At 39.8% G+C, this 19,372-nt stretch overlaps 1 protein-coding gene across 1 annotated transcript in view; it reads right to left on the bottom strand.

The window, feature by feature from the left end:
• The window catches only part of LOC121539865 (podocan-like), a 37,748-nt gene extending 33,214 nt beyond the window's left edge, over positions 1 to 4,534 (bottom strand). The window contains exons 1-3 of the mRNA XM_041848513.1: positions 4,472 to 4,534; positions 4,238 to 4,360; positions 3,820 to 3,913 (exon numbers count right to left, since the gene is read on the bottom strand). Of these exons, the coding sequence (XP_041704447.1) occupies positions 3,820 to 3,913; positions 4,238 to 4,360; positions 4,472 to 4,534 (280 nt within the window). The remainder of the gene's footprint in view (positions 1 to 3,819; positions 3,914 to 4,237; positions 4,361 to 4,471) is intronic.
• Positions 4,535 to 19,372: the final 14,838 nt, after the last annotated feature.

Below are 19,372 nucleotides of genomic sequence, written 5' to 3'. Positions count from 1 at the left end.
CCATCAGTTTACTAAGAACAGGCAGCAAACTGATTGGGTGGCTGTTAGAACCAGCAAGGGGTGCTTTACTATTTTTAGGAAGTGGAATTACTTTAGCTTCTTTCCACACCTGTGGACACACACACTCTTTTAGGCTTTGGTTAAATATACGTATAGCAAATAGGGCTGGCAATAAAGGCTGCTACCATTCTCAATAGTGTCCCATCAAGGTTGTCTATACCTGGTGGCTCGTCATTATTGACGGATAACAATTTTTTTTCCACCTCTCCCACACTAACTTGACCTAATTCAAAACAGAAATCCTTCTCTTTCATTATTAGATCTTTTATACAAAAATATGATGGTTCACTGCTCAATGTTGTCATTTCACTTCTGAGTTTTTCCACTTTACTTGTAAAATAATCATTGAAATGATTGGCAATATCGACAGAGATTAATTGGGTTTTCTGCCCATGATATCATTTAAGGTACTCATCATTTAAAGTATTTTTCCATAGTGTTTTATGTAATTTATCTTTGTTTGGTAATAAAATGTATTCTTCTTTTTGGTAAGTTTAGTCATAACATTTCTCAATTTACAGTATGTCAACCAATCAGCTGAGCAGCAGGTGGTGGTGTGCTGGTCACAGCTACTCATATATAGACATATGAATACAAGCTTTGCTTTTATACTTACAAGACCATAATGCTTGATTGAGCGAGCTGTTTTGTCTTGTGGTAATGTGGTGCCTACCTGTATTTCCTTAACCCTTTACACTCGTGTGAATTAGCCTATATGGATAGGGCTAAATGGAAATGTTTTTACAGAATAAATATGAAAAGCATATGCATAACCATGGTAACAAAAAGGAACAGTTTGGAGATTATGGGAAAAGTTTTAGACCAAAGGTGAAGACACAACAGTTCACCTGACAAGACTGAATCCAAATATTACACTGTTGATTTTATGTTAATTTTAAATGTACTGTACTTTTCGCTGCATTTGTTGATAATGAAATCTGAAAATACTCTGGATACATTCAGTAACATGATAAGAATATTCCTGGAAAATGTGTGGTAGGTGCAACATAAGGGTTTAAGTGAGAGGACTAACTGGTTTCTTCTCTAAAGTGTGCACAGTTCCTAAGTAATTTCAATGCACTTTTATGACTCAAAGAAGAGTCTTCAATTATAAGGAGATTTTTTGAGCTCTCCTAGCTGTGCCATTGAGGAACTAGAGCAAACTCACTTGTAGTTGTTTTGTTTGGAACACAACCCTGAATCACCGCCCTCACACAATTACTGTTGTTGTTTACGCAATACAAAAATGTCCATTATAAATCGCAATCTGGGTCAGGTGGGTATAATTTGAAAGCCTGTTCTATTGCCAACATGAGTTATAAAGTATAAGTTATAAAATATGATATTACAGTGTTAGGCTTTCACAACGCAATTTCAGGGTGTGCATCGAAAGGAGTCATGAGTGCATTCAGGTGCGTGTGCAGTGGCAATCTTTTTTCACAATAGACAAACATAGGCTCATTCTGTTCAGAACAACCCAGGGTATGACGCCATGTCATCTTGTAACTGTACATCAAACATAGTGATCATAAACGTTGATACTGTATATGACATGAGTTTTATGATATGGAAATGTAAAGTGCGCATTTGGCTTGCTTGTATGACATCAAAGCGGTATTTATTATAATCCTCAACCTCTCATCTTTCAAAATACATAGAGTCCTCTTAACTTACAGCATTTCCCTCAATTAGAACACAAAACATTTGCTAAATCATTGTACCATCTAAATCGCTGTGAAATATCCTTTCAATAACAAAAAATATTGTTTTTACAGCTGTTTGAAGCTGGTGGACCAAAATGAAAGTTATTTTTGGTTTTGGTCCACCAGCTTCCAGTGGTGTGTATAGTACTAAAGTAAAAATAAAGTACTACTTAAGTAGTTTTTTATTTGTATCTGTACTTTATTATTTATAGTTTTGACAACTTTTACTTTTACTCCACTACATTCCTAAAGAACATATGTACTTATTACCCCCATACATTTTCCCTGACACCCAAAAGTACTCGTTACATTTTGAATGCTCAGGCAGGACAGCAATATGGTTCAAATTTACACACCTATCAATATAACGAGTTGTCATCCCTACTGCCTCTGATCTGGAAGACTCACTAAACACAAATACTGTTGCAGTGTGCCCGTTTGTCCGTAAATTTAAAAAAACAAGAAGATTGTGCTGTCTGGTTTGCTTAATATAAGGATTTTGATGTAGTATTTACAAGTATGACAATTTAGTACTTTTTCCACCACTGTACTTAAGTACATTTAAAACCAGATACTTTTAGACTTTTACTCAAGTAATATTTTACTGGGTTACTTTCACTTTTACTTGAGTCATTTTCTGTTAAGGTATCTATAACTTTTACTCAAGTATAACAATTGAGTACTTTTTCCACCACTGCCAGCTTCAAACAGCGGTTTTGGTCCACCAGCTTATTTTTTGTTACTAAAAATATATTCCACAACAAAAAATATATTTCACAGCGATTAAGATAGTACAATGATTCCCTACACTATTCAGCACTTGTTTTCTCACATAAACTGAAATTGGGCGAACAGTGTAGAATTCTTGCAACCAGCAATTTCCACTAGATAACAGAGCTACAACGTCAGAGCAGCTTTCCCAGTTTGACAACAGATGCCACTCTGGCCGGAGAAATCAATAGGCGAATATCACAGCCAATCACAACGCTGGCGGGTAAGTAATACTGTTAAACACTATCATTCCACTATTAGCATCAGATATATTATGATTTTTGTTATTTATTACAATGCAAAAATTCAATAAAATCCTATGTGTATCACCTTTAACTGCACATACAGAACTAACATCAACAACATGCATGCCAGTCTTTCCTGGTTGAGGGTTGACGAGAGAGTAACTGCTTCTCTTCTAGTTTTCATGAGAAATATTACTGTGATGGAAATTCCAGGTTGTCTGCATAATCAAATAACATTCAGCTCAGACACCCATGCATACCCCACAACACATGCCACAAGTCCAAAACGAATTCATGGCAACACACAGTTTTATACAGAGCCATGATCGCATGGAACTCCCTTCCATCTCCAATAACTCAAGCAAACAGCAAAATTACCTTTAAAAAACTGATTAAACAACTAATGGAACAGCAGGGACTGTGAGGAGACACACAGACACACTCTAACGCACACAATTATTTTGTTGTATTGTTTGTATAATTTTTTTGTTGTGTTGTTTGTATATCGTTTTATTTTACATTTGTGTGACTGTCCTTGTCTATCAGTGTATCAGTGTTTTGTTACTTATCATGTTTCGTGTTTTTTGTGGACCCCAGGAAGAGTAGCTGCTGCTTCTGCAAAAGCTAATGGGGTTTAGAATAAACAAACAAACCAGTAAAATAGCTGGAGGCTCCGATTCGACATGGACCGAGACAGAGAAACCCAGCGAGAACAGGACACTACCAGACACTAACAGAGCTCCCACAGTTTGTTGTCAAGAAATTGAACAACTTCCAACCATACTAAATGTGTCTGTCTGTCTGTCTCTATCTCCCCTAGCTACTTTCAGATCGCTGTCCCCTGAAGTCCTTTGTTGTTTTCGTTTGATTCTCTCGCTCTCAGTCTCTCTGTCTGGTTTACCTTGCGTGGTCAGACTAATATTTTTTTCTGTCTGTCATTTTCTCCCTTGGCTACTTTCAGATTAAATGTCTGTCTGTCTGTCTCTCTCAGTTTCTGTCTGGTTTACCTAGCTCTCTCTAAGTCTCTGTCTAGTTTTTACCTTGCGTGGTCAGACAGTTGTTTTGCAGGTTTAGTGTCTCCAACTGCTGCAGACGTGTCAGGTCCTCAATGGTTACTATCTTTATCTGGTTGTTCTGAGACGAAGAGGAGGCAAAGGTATTATTGGCAGAACAGCAATGCTTCATTCATTCATTATTGATTGACTTAGAGAAAATGTACTCCTACCCTGGACATGTCCAGCATTCACTTATGTGCTTTAAACCTTAAATCATTCCTACAAAGAAACATCTATCGGGTTTTAGGTGTGTGTGACCCACCTGGAACAAGATCTATCAGGTATTGGGAGTGTCTGTCAATGTCTGACTCAATAGTGCTACCTGACTGATGTATCTAATGGATGTCTGAGACCCAACTGTAGGGAGAGAATGTAGGTGTTGTGTTGGGTGTGTGTGACCCACCTGCAGCGAGAGAATCCGTGTGCTCTCAGACAGCTCACTAGGAAAGTCCATGAGGTCTACCCCAGCACAGTCCACCACTCCCTCTGTACAGGTACATTCCCCTGGACATACAACCGGCTCGGCCTTCACTACAGCCGGGACTGTAAAGGTCTCTATCTCTGTCTCTGTCTCCTCCATGGGTTCTTCCTCCTCCTCCTCTTCCTTCTGGGGCTCCAGAGGGGCCTGGCAGTGTACCAGAGCCCAGGCCAGGAGCAGCACACTCAGGCCCTGAAAGAGAGACCTCCTGGGGCTGGCCATGTCTGCTGGTCGTGCCTGGAGGTCAAGCTACCTCAGATACCTCAGCTGCCCAGAAGCACCAATGATCAGATGGGTCTATATAACAGTGTAATAAATCAATGCATGGATATATTTTTTTTTTAACTATGATCAGTGACCATAGATAAGATATCAAGAACAAATATCTTTAACAGCTTTACAGAGGATTTCAAGCAATGGTTCTAAAGTGGCAAGTGCTATTGAGACAGAAAAATAGATCATAAAACATAAAAGGGTGTGTGTATATAGGATAGGTAGCTCACAGGACATTAGATTTTTAAAAAAGAGTGTGTGTAGAAAAGGTTGCTTACATTGTCAGAACAGCAGGCCTCCTGGCAAAAGGGCAGGCTAACGAGGACAGGATGTGTATTGTCTGGGACAAGAACAAACCATCTGCTTTTGTGTTGAAACATTTTCGTGATAGACATTATGTTCCTGTTTTGGCGTATATTAAACATATATTCTCTAATTTATTGCCACCAGCATTATCTCTATACTGTAACTTCTTGTGCAATTCTGGTAGACTATTTTCCATATAGTGGAGTGAAATATTTACAAAGTATTTTGTTGTTTTTTAACATTAAAGGCATTGTACTGTTGATATTATTCTCCCAGCAGGCAGAAAGTGTCCCAGTAGAGAAGTGTTTCGGTCCTATGGTCAATCAGGAAAAAGCTCTGCAGTGTAGTCATCTCCTCCTGTGCTGAGGGACAAGTTCCAAACAGGCAGTTTGTGTGTTTGTGTGTGTGTGTGTGTGTGTGTGTGTGTGTGTGTGTGTGTGTGTGTGTGTGTGTGTGTGTGTGTGTGTGTGTGTGTGTGTGTGTGTGTGTGTGTGTGTGTGTGTAGAGTCGCTACCACACCACCAGCCAAGAGCCTGCCTGTGACAGACCCAGGAGACTCACAGTGTGTGTCTGAACATCAGCCAGATATAACATGTTCACGTCAGATATAAAATTAAATTAAAAACAATGCAAACCTACACATGTGATCCTGAGTATATCCCCCCACACGTACCAGACACCATGACAATAATAAAAGGAGTACATTCAACCCCACATGCATAACGCTACTCATAAACAGACATCATGTTCTCACACCTACCTAAAGGACTCCTTTAAGCTAAAAAAAACACAACAACATTGAATCAATGACTCACAAGCTGTAAAAAAATATTTATTTTTATACAAGTTGTACGTGAGTCTGTAAAAGCTCATACACATCTGGACAGCTGTGCATTTGTACAGCTCACTATTATTCACGTATTCACATATTGCCACTCAGCCCATACACAGTCCTTTTCTAATATAATGTTATATGATTGGTGGCACATTACCAATTCATACACAGTCAGTCCATAATACATAGCACATATTGAGCATATCCATCTATAGATCAGGTCCACATGTCCCTCATGTTCAAAGTGCCATGAAAGAGTGACTGAACCTGACAATTATATTCCACCACAGCATTATTGTAATGCATATAAAGCAATATGGATGCACACATAGGCCTACATAATTACAGCACATCTATACAGTACATGCATTCTTTACCTTCTCTGATGGAGGGAGGTTAGCAGTGACAAAGGCAGGGCAGTGCAGTCTGGTGTCCAGTCGAACCAAAGACAATCACATAGCAGGATAGAGAGGAGCCACAGTAACTCCAGATCACAGATCACTACCAGATGGAATAGGAGAGTGGGAGTGACAGAGGGAAAGTTCAGAGAAAGAAGGGGAGAAGAAAAGAGAGAAGATAAAAAATTGTGAGCTGAGGGACAACCAAAAGCACCAAATTATTTGCTTTCAAACTTTCCATGGTCTGCGACAGGTCTTTTACAATCCCCATATAGTAATGAGGCCATTTCATGTTGCAATTAGTTTGTTCTGAAAGAAAGAAAGAAAGAAAGAAAGAAAGAAAGAAAGAAAGAAAGAAAGAAAGAAAGAAAGAAAGAAAGAAAGAAAGAAAGAAAGAAAGAAAGAAAGAAAGAAAGAAGGATGAAAAGGGAGCTTTTTTAATTTTCGTTCTGATTCAACAAGAATAACTTTCATATTGCTCATGAATCAACAGAGATTAGTATCACAGTGAGACTGAGCGAGTATCTTGGACCGAAAGTATCTTGGATGTAATATCTTGGCTGAAGCTGAATCATACATTCCCTGTTTTTCTTTGAGCCCAGTACAAAGAGAGAGCTATCATGAACCAGTGAGCCAGGGATGGCAGTACCATTGTGTTGTTAGCTATTTGTTCCCTCAAAGGCCTAAAACTCCTCTCCTGTTTTTTCTCAATATATCATGTCGAACAACTGTAGAGCCTGAGATTAAAGAAAGAAAAGCTTTACTAAAGATGAACGAAAACTGACCACCAAAGGGGAAACCAATATCATATGAGCCTATAAACTGATCAGAATTAGCATTCAAGTATTTAGAGAACTCATATAATTCCAGCTTGTCTTAAAATGATATGTGTTTTGAAGATTACATTTCATATAGACAGGAAACAAGAGTCTGCCAGAAAACGGTGACAGACAGGATATGTCATAATAGTGCACACGTTCTGCAGAAGGTCCCTCTCTAGTCTGCGAGTGCATCCCATATGGCACCCTATTCCATATAGTGCACTACTTTTTACAAAGGGCCCATAGGGCTCTGTGGATTATATAGGGAATAGGGTCCCATTTGAGACGCAACCTATACCCTACCATCAGATGCTAGGCTATCTACTTTCGGTAGACATTTCTTTGTATTGCAAATTATGTTACTTCCACCATCAGCAGGCCTGTCTTTCCATATTCCCTCTGACACTTCTCAGAGGATATTCCAGCTGAATTATGTCCCATTTGGATGCAAGGCTCTCGTATCACATAAATTATAGGATTAAATCTGGATAAAAAATAAACGATACAGTACACACTAAGAAAAGATGGTTCCTCAAGGGGTTCTTTGGGAAAAATGATGGTTATATGTGGAACCATAATGATTCAAATAACCCCTTTGAGCCGTCGATGGTTCTTTGCAGTTCACAAAAGGGTTATTTGCTCTTTTACAGCCATGATACATTGGCAATTTTTGGGGCAGTATTGCCAAGCAATTTAGATGGCAATGGAGTGGGGTATGAGACACTGGAGCAATGATGCGCAATGAGCAACATGGACATGAATAATAGATTTCAAATTAAGCATATAATCTCAATTTAAAACTGAACACAGTATATACAGTACCAATCAAAAGTTTGGACACACCTACTCATTCAAGGGTTTTTCTTTATTTTAACTATTTTCTACATTGTAGAATAATAGTGAAGACATCGAAACTGTGAAATATCACATATGGAATCATGTAGTAACCAAAAAAGTGTTAAACAAATCAAAATATATTTTAGATTTTAGATTCTTCAAAGTAGCCACCCTTTGCCTTGATGACAGCTTTGCACACTCTTGGCATTCTCTCAACCAGCTTCAAAATGCTTCTCCAACAGTCTTGAAGGAGTTCCCACATATGCTGAGCACTTGTTGGCTGCTTTTCCTTCACTCTGCGGTCCAACTCATCCCAAACAATCTCAATTGGGTTGAGGTCGGGTGATTGGTTTTTTGGTTACTACATGATTCCATATGTGTTATTTCATAGTTTTGATGTCTTCACTATTATTCTACAATGTAGAAAATAGTAATAATAAAGGAAAACCCTGGAATGAGTAGGTGTGTCCAAACTTTTGACTGGTACTGTATGTATTAACGTATCATGATAAAATATTGTAGTGAAGCAACATATGACACGTGAATTGGCCAACATTTTACTCCAACGTTGGAGTTGATTTTCTCTCGCTTGAGCTCAAAAACATTGCCATGTTTTCCAAAATATTTTGGAAGAGCAGACTGATCACATGACCAATATCTGCGCTCTGATTGGAAGAATTTCTAAAAAATTGCCCACTAGGTGGCACTGCCGATCAAGATTCCCCAGATACTAAAAAGTTGCTCATTTTCAATGTAAAATAGTTGCAGCAACTATTGCTGGCAACATTGCTTGGCAATATTAGCCTTTAGCGATAATTAAAATGTTGACTATTTGGGGGCGTGGTTGGTGCACAGTTCTATTTGTTCAACCGTGAGTGAGAGTATCATTCCAGTTTATGTAAACTGTCATGTTATGCCATTACATCTTAAATATGACTATGGCCAATGACGGTGTCTTGTGAAAGACTCACATATTGCTTGCGTCAATTGAGAACTGATACCTAAATCAGGGGTTTGTAAACCTCTCCTCAGGGACCCCCAGCTGTTCCAGAGCTAGTACACCTGATTCAACTTGTCAATTAACACAATAATAAAACCTATGGAATTTCAACAATATAATATGGCTAACAATTTTTTTTTACCCTGTATTCAAAAGTTTATTTCTAGAACCTTTGAGATTGAGAAAGGTTCTTTATAGCCCCATTAAATAGGGTTCTATATAGCCCAAAAAAGCATTGTAACCATAGCGGAACCCTTTTTTGGTGCTACTGTATATACAGTAGAAACTTTTATAAATTGTTATTTATAGAACCTTAGAAAACAGTTCTTTATAGCACCATAAAGGATCCATTTAGAACCTTATGAGAATGGTTCTTTATAGAACCTTAAAAAAAAGGTTATATATAGCACCAAAAAGGGATCCGCCATGGTTTCAAGCCGAACAACCCTCATTTGGCACTATATAGAACCATTTGTTTTTAGTGTGCATGATACAGTGGTTTCCTTCCTCATTCCTATATGGCTGTCCATAGGGCTGTAAAATGTGACCATAGACAGAAGTACTCAACACTTGTTATAAACTGGGTGGTTCGAGCCATGAATGCTGATTGGCTGAAAGCCACGGTAAATCAAACCGTACACCACGGGTATGACAAAACATGTATTTCTACTGCTCTAGTTACGTTGGTAACCAGTTTATAATAGCAATAAGATACCTCAGGGTTTGTGGTATATTGCCAATATACCATGGCTAAGGGCTGTATCCAGGCACTCCGCGTTTCGTCGTGCTAAGTACAGCCCTTAGCCGTGGAATATTGGCCATATACCACACCCCCTTGGGCCTTATTGCTTAATTATACAGTACATTACCCTCTTTGTTTACATTACAATTCAGTCCTATCAGATGAGCAACTAGCTATACAAAGCATGCACCAGTAAGCACCATCATCTACACTCTAAAAAATTAAGGTACAAGTTGGAACCAAATAAGGTTCTTGAGAGCGATGCCATAGGGTAACCATTTTAGGGTCTCTGAAGAACTATACAAAGACAAGAACTGTGACTTGCTTTCCTCTCTGGAGAAAGGCGCCATTGAAAGGAGTGAAACTGGAGTGGCGTTAAGTGTTGAGGAGGATCAACTGAAGTTGAACATTCCCGGTGTCTGTGATGCCCGCCGTTGGTGCGACGCGGACCCGGTGGAGAGTGTAGTGAAACAGAGAAGACACTGTCTGTTTTGATGCAGAGTCTTTACCAGATAAAATCAAGTTAGGATGTGTCAGTTATCCCCTCAAGCTTATGGTCATGTGACAGCAGTGTGTTGGAGGGAAATTCCTAGATGTGAGAAGTGTGCAGGAGGACATGAGACAAAGGAATGTGTCATATCGGTGGAAAAGTTGTGTGTGTAAACTGTAGGGGTACCGATGGTGCTGGAGATCAGAGGTGTCCGCTGAGAGGAAGGTAGGTTGAAGTTGCAAGGATAAGAGTAGTACAGAAGGTGTTGTATGCTGAGGCAGTGAAGAGAGTAGTAGAGGAAGATGGGTCCTGGGCGAGGGATCGTAAGAGGAGCCCTGTGAGTAGGCCGAGGCCAATAGTGAGTGATAGGAATAACGTGCTTCAGTAAGGTTGGTTTATTGGCGTCCATGGCCATGGTTGTCAATTGTACCACAGGAATGGAACATGAATCACAGAGGATAGATGCTGTGGTGGCAGCTGCAGAAAAGTACTTGGGTGTACGAGATTGTACTGTAGAAGAGTTACAAGATGTTTTTAACAATAATGTCCCGTCCTCCCAGGCTACTGGCCTGGAGTAGGATCAGATAGGGCCAAAGTAGTGGAATAGTGGTGAGGAACCCATAAGAGTCTAAGCCCTGTCTAAGCCGGGGGGTTCTACTAGCTATATGGAATTGTTTTAAGAAGGTCATACCAAAGATCATTTAGCTATTTGATTTTGAATTTTAAGACCCCAAAAAATGATTTGATGAAGAAAAGTTGCTATTAGCCCATACAAACGCATTGAATAACAGATTCACTACATGGAACAACAGATAGTGCCCCCAAAAAATCTAAAGGAAGTTTGTTCTGAAGTGTCTGTCCTATGTCTGAGAGATTAAAAAAATATCAGGAATTTTTTATTTATATATATTTTTTTACATGTATGTAAGGAAGTTTGAGCGATATAAGAAGATCAGGAAAAAAATGTGTTTTTATGTTTTTACATGTATTTAACCACTTATTTTTGGCACTAAACAGTCCATATATACTTCTATTCATTTTTTCAACTGATACAGGGGGACCTTCAGACAAGTCTTGTGAGGCCCGACGTACAGGTTCGTGAGAGTCTCACCTTTCCATAGAGGGGTCATATTAGTTTTTAGGCCAAACCATTGGGACACTACAGACGATTTTGTGAGAAGACCGATTTTCAGGATGTCTCATGGTCTGACAAACACTGCTCTAGCTCTGTCACCTTTCACCTCAGATGCACAAGTGCGACATAGGGGGATTTCTCTAGCTTAAACTGACAGGTTTTTATGGGGATTTTTTTATTATGCTAATACATTTTCCATGGGGGCAAAGACATCAACCTTAGGGGGTTTTAATGGGTGCAGGATTAGTTGGTAGGGCAATTTTTTCAGAAAGTGTAATGAATTCATACTACAGAATAGTAAGCTGATACACAGCCAATACAGTAGGTGGTGGCATGCACCTATAATATTTGTTTGTGGACTGCCATTATACAAAAGAAGAAGAAGAAGAAGAAGAAATCCAAAACGTAACATTATGACTATAACTACTGTTCCCTGAAGGAGGGAATTGAGGTACAACATAATATGGGGAGTCACACTCTCGCGACTTCGGTTGAAGGATGTACAATCACGCCTGACAAGGCCAATGAAATCCACGCCTCGCTGGAAGCCCCGCCTTCCACAGGTGACAAGCGTGAGGCTCGGATTCATTCCTTCAATTTAATACCGCTCTTCACCGAGCGCAGGAACGGCGGGTGCGGGGCCAAACAGGTGTTGTACCTTGTTTCCCTCCTTCAAGGAACAGTAGATATAGTCATAACGTTACGTTCCCTTTCAGTCAGCTAACTTCGGTTCAACATACTATGGGGAAATATAATCACGCCCCAAGCCAACACCAACAGATACTAAATTAAAAAGGCACATGACAGACCACCTAGCTCTGACCCTGCTAGATGGGACTGCACTGTAACAAATTGCTGTAAATTTACAGCAAAACTTTCGAAGTTAGCTACTATAATTCTATATTACAGTACAGTACTGGACTGTAAAGAGCAATGCATTATGGGGGCTCAATGGCGTTCTGCAAAATTTCTGTAAAATTACAGCAATTGCTGTAATTGTACAATACCATTTTACAGTAAAGTAATGTACTTCCTGTTTTGCTGTATATTTACAGCAGCATACTGTGAATCATGGTACATTGTGGGAAAATGTTGTGGGCGGTGAAAGGATCTCTGGCTCATTAACATATTTTGAGGCGTGCCTTGTAAAGTCGTCCACATGATTCCCAGACGAAATAGTTCGGAAGAGTTGTGAGGTTTTTGTTCGTTTTTGACTTTTTTTCTTGAGGCAAGCCAAAGTTGGTAGCTGAAGTCTACGCCCCTTCCTCAGTGATTGGTCAACAGTAGGGATTCTTCAATAGTCTTTGTTGTCATTCAATGAGAGATGACTCGTTTTCATGCACATTTTTTCATTGAGAAATACTCCACCAAACATCTTAGTTAGATGTAGAATTGCGCGACTAAGATCTCCTCTGCAAAAACATCAAAATTAATGACAGATTTCTTGAGTTATCTTAGATTAATTCGGACTATTCTGAGGACGTGTATACTGGCTATGGCATCTCAAAATGGACAAACAGTTCTATTGCAGCTTTTTTCTCATTTTTCAAGCGAAGGTCTTTTAAGGGAGTATGCAAGCAAACCTTTTCCTGTAAATCTACAGTAATTTACTGGCTACTGTGCTGCCAGTAATTTACTGTAATTCAGTACCACCCCCACAGAATACAGTACCAGACTGTAATTTTGGAGCACCAAAATCCGTGGATGCATGGTATTGTTGTGGCTCATTAACAAATTGTGAGGTGTGCCTTGTAAGAGTCTATACTTGTTGCACCCGTTAGTGAGAGTGCTGTACCAATTTAAGTGACATATGGTAGTAGTTCCCTACTAATTACATTTATGTAGGGAACAGATCAGAGTGATAGCAAGTTTCAAACCTTTAATGGTTGAGTGGCTAGCCATGTCCTTCTGATCGGTTTTGTCATGTAGTCACTGCCAGTTTAGAAGCATTTGTTAAGGCCTGTGCAAGTGATATAAAACACTGAATATTAATCGGTATGCTGTAACATATAATCATATATTCACTGTCAGCAACTGCTGAAATTTTATTACGATACAGTTTAACAATAAATTGCTGTTTTGCTGTATATTTACAGCAGCATACTATGAATTATGGTGCATTGTGGAAAAATTTTGCGGGATAGGAAAGAATCGCTGGCTCATTAAAATATTTTGAGGCGTGCCTTGTAAATTGGTATACAGTGGGGAAAAAAGTATTTAGTCAGCCACCAATTGTGCAAGTTCTCCCACTTAAAAAGATGAGAGAGGCCTGTAATTTTCATCATAGGTACACGTCAACTATGACAGACAAATTGAGAAAAAAATATCCAGAAAATCACATTGTAGGATTTTTAATGAATTTATTTGCAAATTATGGTGGAAAATAAGTATTTGGTCACCTACAAACAAGCAAGATTTCTGGCTCTCACAGACCTGTAACTTCTTCTTTAAGAGGCTCCTCTGTCCTCCACTCGTTACCTGTATTAATGGCACCTGTTTGAACTTGTTATCAGTATAAAAGACACCTGTCCACAACCTCAAACAGTCACACTCCAAACTCCACTATGGCCAAGACCAAAGAGCTGTCAAAGGACACCAGAAACAAAATTGTAGACCTGCACCAGGCTGGGAAGACTGAATCTGCAATAGGTAAGCAGCTTGGTTTGAAGAAATCAACTGTGGGAGCAATTATTAGGAAATGGAAGACATACAAGACCACTGATAATCTACCTCGATCTGGGGCTCCACGCAAGATCTCACCCCGTGGGGTCAAAATGATCACAAGAACGGTGAGCAAAAATCCCAGAACCACACGGGGGACCTAGTGAATGACCTGCAGAGAGCTGGGACCAAAGTAACAAAGCCTACCATCAGTAACACACTACCCCGCCAGGGACTCAAATCCTGCAGTGCCAGACGTGTCCCCCTGCTTAAGCCAGTACATGTCCAGGCCCGTCTGAAGTTTGCTAGAGTGCATTTGGATGATCCAGAAGAGGATTGGGAGAATGTCATATGGTCAGATGAAACCAAAATAGAACTTTTTGGTAAAAACTCAACTCGTCGTGTTTGGAGGACAAAGAATGCTGAGTTGCATCCAAAGAACACCATACCTACTGTGAATCATGGGGGTGGAAACATCATGCTTTGGGGCTGTTTTTCTGCAAAGGGACCAGGACGACTGATCCGTGTAAAGGAAAGAATGAATGGGGCCATGTATCGTGAGATTTTGAGTGAAAACCTCCTTCCATCAGCAAGGGCATTGAAGATGAAACGTGGCTTGGTCTTTCAGCATGACAATGATCCCAAACACACCGCCCGGGCAACGAAGGAGTGGCTTCGTAAGAAGCATTTCAAGGTCCTGGAGTGGCCTAGCCAGTCTCCAGATCTCAACCCCCATAGAAAATCTTTGGAGGGAGTTGAAAGTCCGTGTTGCCCAGCGACAGCCCCAAAACATCACTGTTCTAGAGGAGATCTGCATGGAGGAATGGGCCAAAATACCAGCAACAGTGTGTGAAAACCTTGTGAAGACTTACAGAAAACGTTTGACCTGTGTCATTGCCAACAAAGGGTATATAACAAAGTATTGAGAAACTTTTGTTATTGAACAAATACTTATTTTCCACCATAATTTGCAAATAAATTCATAAAAAATCCTAGGTGATTTTCTGGATTTGTTTTTCTCATTTTGTCTGTCATAGTTGACGTGTACCTGTGATGAAAATTACAGGCCTCTCTCATCTTTTTAAGTGGGAAAACTTGCACAATTGGTGGCTGACGAAATACTTTTTTTCCCCACTGTATATGTATATATATATATATATATATATATATATATATATATATAAATTACACTCAAATTGAAAAATCATTCAACTAAATAATGAAGATTTCTATCATCCTAATCGAGGTGTAGATTACATCTCACATTCCAGTGTTCAAACTTGTAAACAAGGCTGCATGGGATTTCTGTAAATTCGACTCCATGTAGCCAATGGCAATGTCCACTTTAGGTATAATGCTGGGAGCCACCTTTGACACCGCCAAAACAACCGCTATGTGGAAGTTGGCTGAAACGGATCTGATTGAATGGACCCCTAGGATAAGATCTAAAACAAGGATTTGAGGAATCTGTCTGGGGATTGAAACTACTGTGTATATTGCAGTGTATGATTCATTCTGGGTCTGGCTGACGGGATGTCCCATGGGGGGGTGAGAGAAGGAGTGTAGAAGGAGTGTTAAGTGTGGGATCAAGTGGAGAGGGAGTCTGACTAGACTAGACTGACTGTTCACATCTGTTGAGCTGCAGCCTGCTGTGGGATGGCAAGGCCCACTCTTTGATATAACATTGTGGCCTTGAAGCTGGTCTCAGACCAGGAAAAGATGACAGGTAGCATATCCTCTCTCTCAACTTCCTATGATCCACCCTATTATCATGGTTCTGCTCTTTGTTTTTCTCACAATGTGGCTTCATAATACAAATATTGCTGGTTTCTAAATAGGAAGACTAAAACTTCTGCATGTGTTGAGGAATGAGTGTGACTGGGGAGACTACATACTATGCAATAGGGAGGATCATTCACGAGAGACCGAGAGAGGAGGATTGGTACTGACTGAGGCATCTTGAGATATAGACAATAGTAAATGAGGGCATGGGGAAATAACATTGCCTTTACTTAATACATAATAACTCCTGTTCTGTTTCACACTTACCACATCAACTTTAATATCACATCTTTAATGGAGTGGTTACTTGTAAAACTCTCAGTCAGACAGAATGCAGGGGAAAGCTTTGTGGATTGTGAACTTCATAACTCAATCTATTGCTTGCAAATCCCTCTTTCCTGGAAGGTCCTCAGTGAAATCAAATCACAATCAAATCAAAATCGAAAAACGACATTCTAATGAAAACAACATCTCAGATTGGCTGTCGTGCCTCGTTTACACCCACACTGGAGCTGAACGGGAGCGAGGCTCCATTCTCCGCCGCCTCGCTGTGTGTGTGTATCTACGTGGGTGTGTGTGTATGTTGACACTTCTCATCTTATTGCTATTCCTCCATGTTAAACCAAGCTCCCACACAGCACAGATAGAATAACATAAAAGTTCATTTTGACAAGTTCTAATTTCATATGCCCTACTAAACTGTTTGGCAGGGAGGAACATGCATTGGCAATGGTGGTGAATGATGTCCTCTGGCAGGGTAAATGACAGGGCTGGCCAATGCTTAGAAAGACTGGCATTATAAAGATTAAGGCATTTTTATAAAGAGAAGTTATATGCAAAATAGGATTGTATTTTATATCTGTTTATACACCTTTAATATTAACATTCTAATTATGGGCTATCAACCCTTTATATGCATTGAGTGTGGGAAATGTGCTCTATTATTATCTCATGTGTAAAAAAAACATGGCTCAAATATGTACCATCCATTGTTATCTTCAAAGGTGATTTCTCCTTTTTACATTCTACAAGAAAAACCAGCCTCTGAAACCAGACAGGGCAACACAATAAAAAATACTGAAAAGTATGCGACTCAAGATTAAGGCATTCTCAGACTGAAGAGAGACAGAGGTCAGCGTTTCAATGTGGAGGACAAAAAAAGCCATTCTTGTTATCATGTAAATAGAAAAAGATTTAAAAATCAACATTTTTCAAAACACCAGCAAATCAGCAAGTGATTTTAATTTTGAAAGTCTGTTCCAAAGTATTCCCACGCATAATAGAGAGATATACACTGAGTGTACAAAACATTAGGAACATCTGCTCTTTCCACGACATAGACTGACCAGGTGAATCCAGGTGAAAGCTATGATCCCTTGCTGATGTCAAATCAGTGTAGATGAAGGGGAGGAGACAGGTTAAATAAGGATTTTTAAACCTTGAGACAATTGGGACAATGCCAGGGTTGTGGGTTTGATTCCCACATGGGACCAGTACGAACAAATAAGAAAATGTAGGCACTCACTACTGTAAGTCGCTCTGGATAAGAGCATCTGCAAAAAAACGTAAATGTACATTGTGTATGTGTGCCATTCAGAGGGTGAATGGGCAAGACAAAATATTTAAGTGCCTCTGAACGGGTATGGTGCCAGGAGCACCGGCTGAATCTAGTTGATGATCTCTGGCCTACTAGATGAGCTGATATAAATTACTGTCATGCCCTGATCGAGAGAACTCTTGTTGGTTGGGTCAGGGTTTTCTGTTTAGATTCTATGTTTAGAGTCTAGTATTTGTATATCTATGTTTGGCCGGGTATGATTCCCAATCAGAGGCAGCTGTCGCTCGTTGTCTCTGATTGGAGATCATACTTAGGCAGCCAGTTTTCCTGCCTGGGTTGTGGGATCTTGTTTGTGTTTCGGTAAGTTTGGCTTGTTTGTGTATAGCCTTCTGATGTCACGTTTCGTTGACTTTTGTTGTTTTGTCAGTGTGTATTCAGTTTAATAAACATGTTCGCACACCACGCTGCACCTTGGTCTGACCCGTCTCTCAACGATCGTGACAATTACACCCAGGCTTACTAAAAAAAGTTGTAAACATCTATCAAAATATGCATGATTTCCTTTCAAATCTCATGGCAATGGAACTTAACATAGAATGGGACTAGTGGTCACGACTACCATTAAACTGAATAATAACCTCCATACATGGACAATAACACATACTGTAATTGTTATTAGAGGTCACACTCAAATATTCACCTGTCCACAAAGATTTATCCAGGTGGCACAAAATAATCAAAGGTCTGACTGCACGGAGATGCTTGGGGAAAATGGTTACAAAGGGGGACCAGAGCGTTTGTGTCTCAGGTGAAAAGGGTGGATCTGATCTCCATCACCTAGGACTTGACATAGATTAATCAAATCTCACATTGTTGTCAATTTTTGCTCGATCTTGCATGCTTTCTCAAACAGCTGTAACTGTATATGCATTCGTAAATCAGGTCCTTTCCTGAGTTGGGCTCTGGGAATGTGAGCTCTAACATGGAGCCCCAGGCCGAGGGAGATTGACAGTTCTTTTGTGTTTCTTCCATTTGCGAATAATCGCACCAACTGTTGTCACCTTCTCACCAAGCTGCTTGGCGATGGTCTTGTAGCCCATTCCAGCCTTGTGTAGGTCTACAATCTTGTCCCTGACATCCTTGGGGAGCTCTTTGGTCTTGGCCATGGTGGAGAGTTTGGAATCTGATTGATTGATTGCTTCTGTGAACAGGTGTCTTTTATACAGGTAACAAACTGAGATTAGGAGCACTCCCTTTAAGAGTGTGCTCCTAATCTCAGCTCGTTACCTGTAGAAAATACACCTGGGAGCCAGAAATCTTTCTGATTGAGAGGGGGTCAAATACTTATTTCCCTCATTAAAATGCAAATCAATTTCTAACATTTTTTACATGCGTTTTTCTGGAATTTTTTTTGTTATTCTGTCTCTCACTGTTCAAATAAACCTACCATTAAAATGATAGACTGATAATTTCTTTGTCAGTGGGCAAACGTACAAAATCAGCAGGGGATCAAATACTTTTTTCCCTCACTGTAACAACCGTTGAGCATCTGATCTTATGGTTGATTGTGGAGGAAAGGGGTTGAGTGTGTTATAGTATGTGCGTGTGTGTTTATCCCACATCTGTTGCAAGGGGGTAAGGATGTTAGGGAGAATATAGGATGAACCACAATAATTGTTTGCTAAAATAATAATTTATTGTCAAAAATGTAATGTAATACAATGGCAATCCAAATTATAGGTTAAAATCCTATGCATGAACTGCCGACATATTATGCATATTAATTGATAATGATGGAAAATAAGATATGCAAGATATTTGAATAGATATATATTTTTAAATAGCAATATATATTGAGGTGAGAGCATTGGAAATGCTTTTGGCGGTTGACCTGCGTCTGTTTTGTGGGTGGCACTGTGTGCTGTTTTCGATGGATGGGTCCTTTAAATTGTTTAACTTGGGTCAAAAGTTTCGGGTAGCCTTCCACAAGCTTCCCACAATAAGTTGGGTGAATTTTGTCCCATTCCTCCTGACATAGCTGGTGTAACTGAGTCAGGTTTGTAGGCCTCCTTGCTCGCACACGCTTTTTCAGTTCTGCCCACAAATGTTCTATATGATTGAGGTCAGGGCTTTGTGATGGCCACTCCAATACCTTGACTTTGTTGTCCTTAAGCTATTTTGCCACAACTTTGGAAGTATGCTTGGGGTCATTGTCCATTTGG

This window comes from Coregonus clupeaformis, chromosome 26, assembly GCF_020615455.1.
Source record: "Coregonus clupeaformis isolate EN_2021a chromosome 26, ASM2061545v1, whole genome shotgun sequence".
Taxonomy (NCBI): Eukaryota; Metazoa; Chordata; class Actinopteri; order Salmoniformes; family Salmonidae; genus Coregonus; species Coregonus clupeaformis.
Note: the sequence above shows the minus strand (reverse complement) of the source record. Positions and strands in the feature narration are given on the sequence as shown.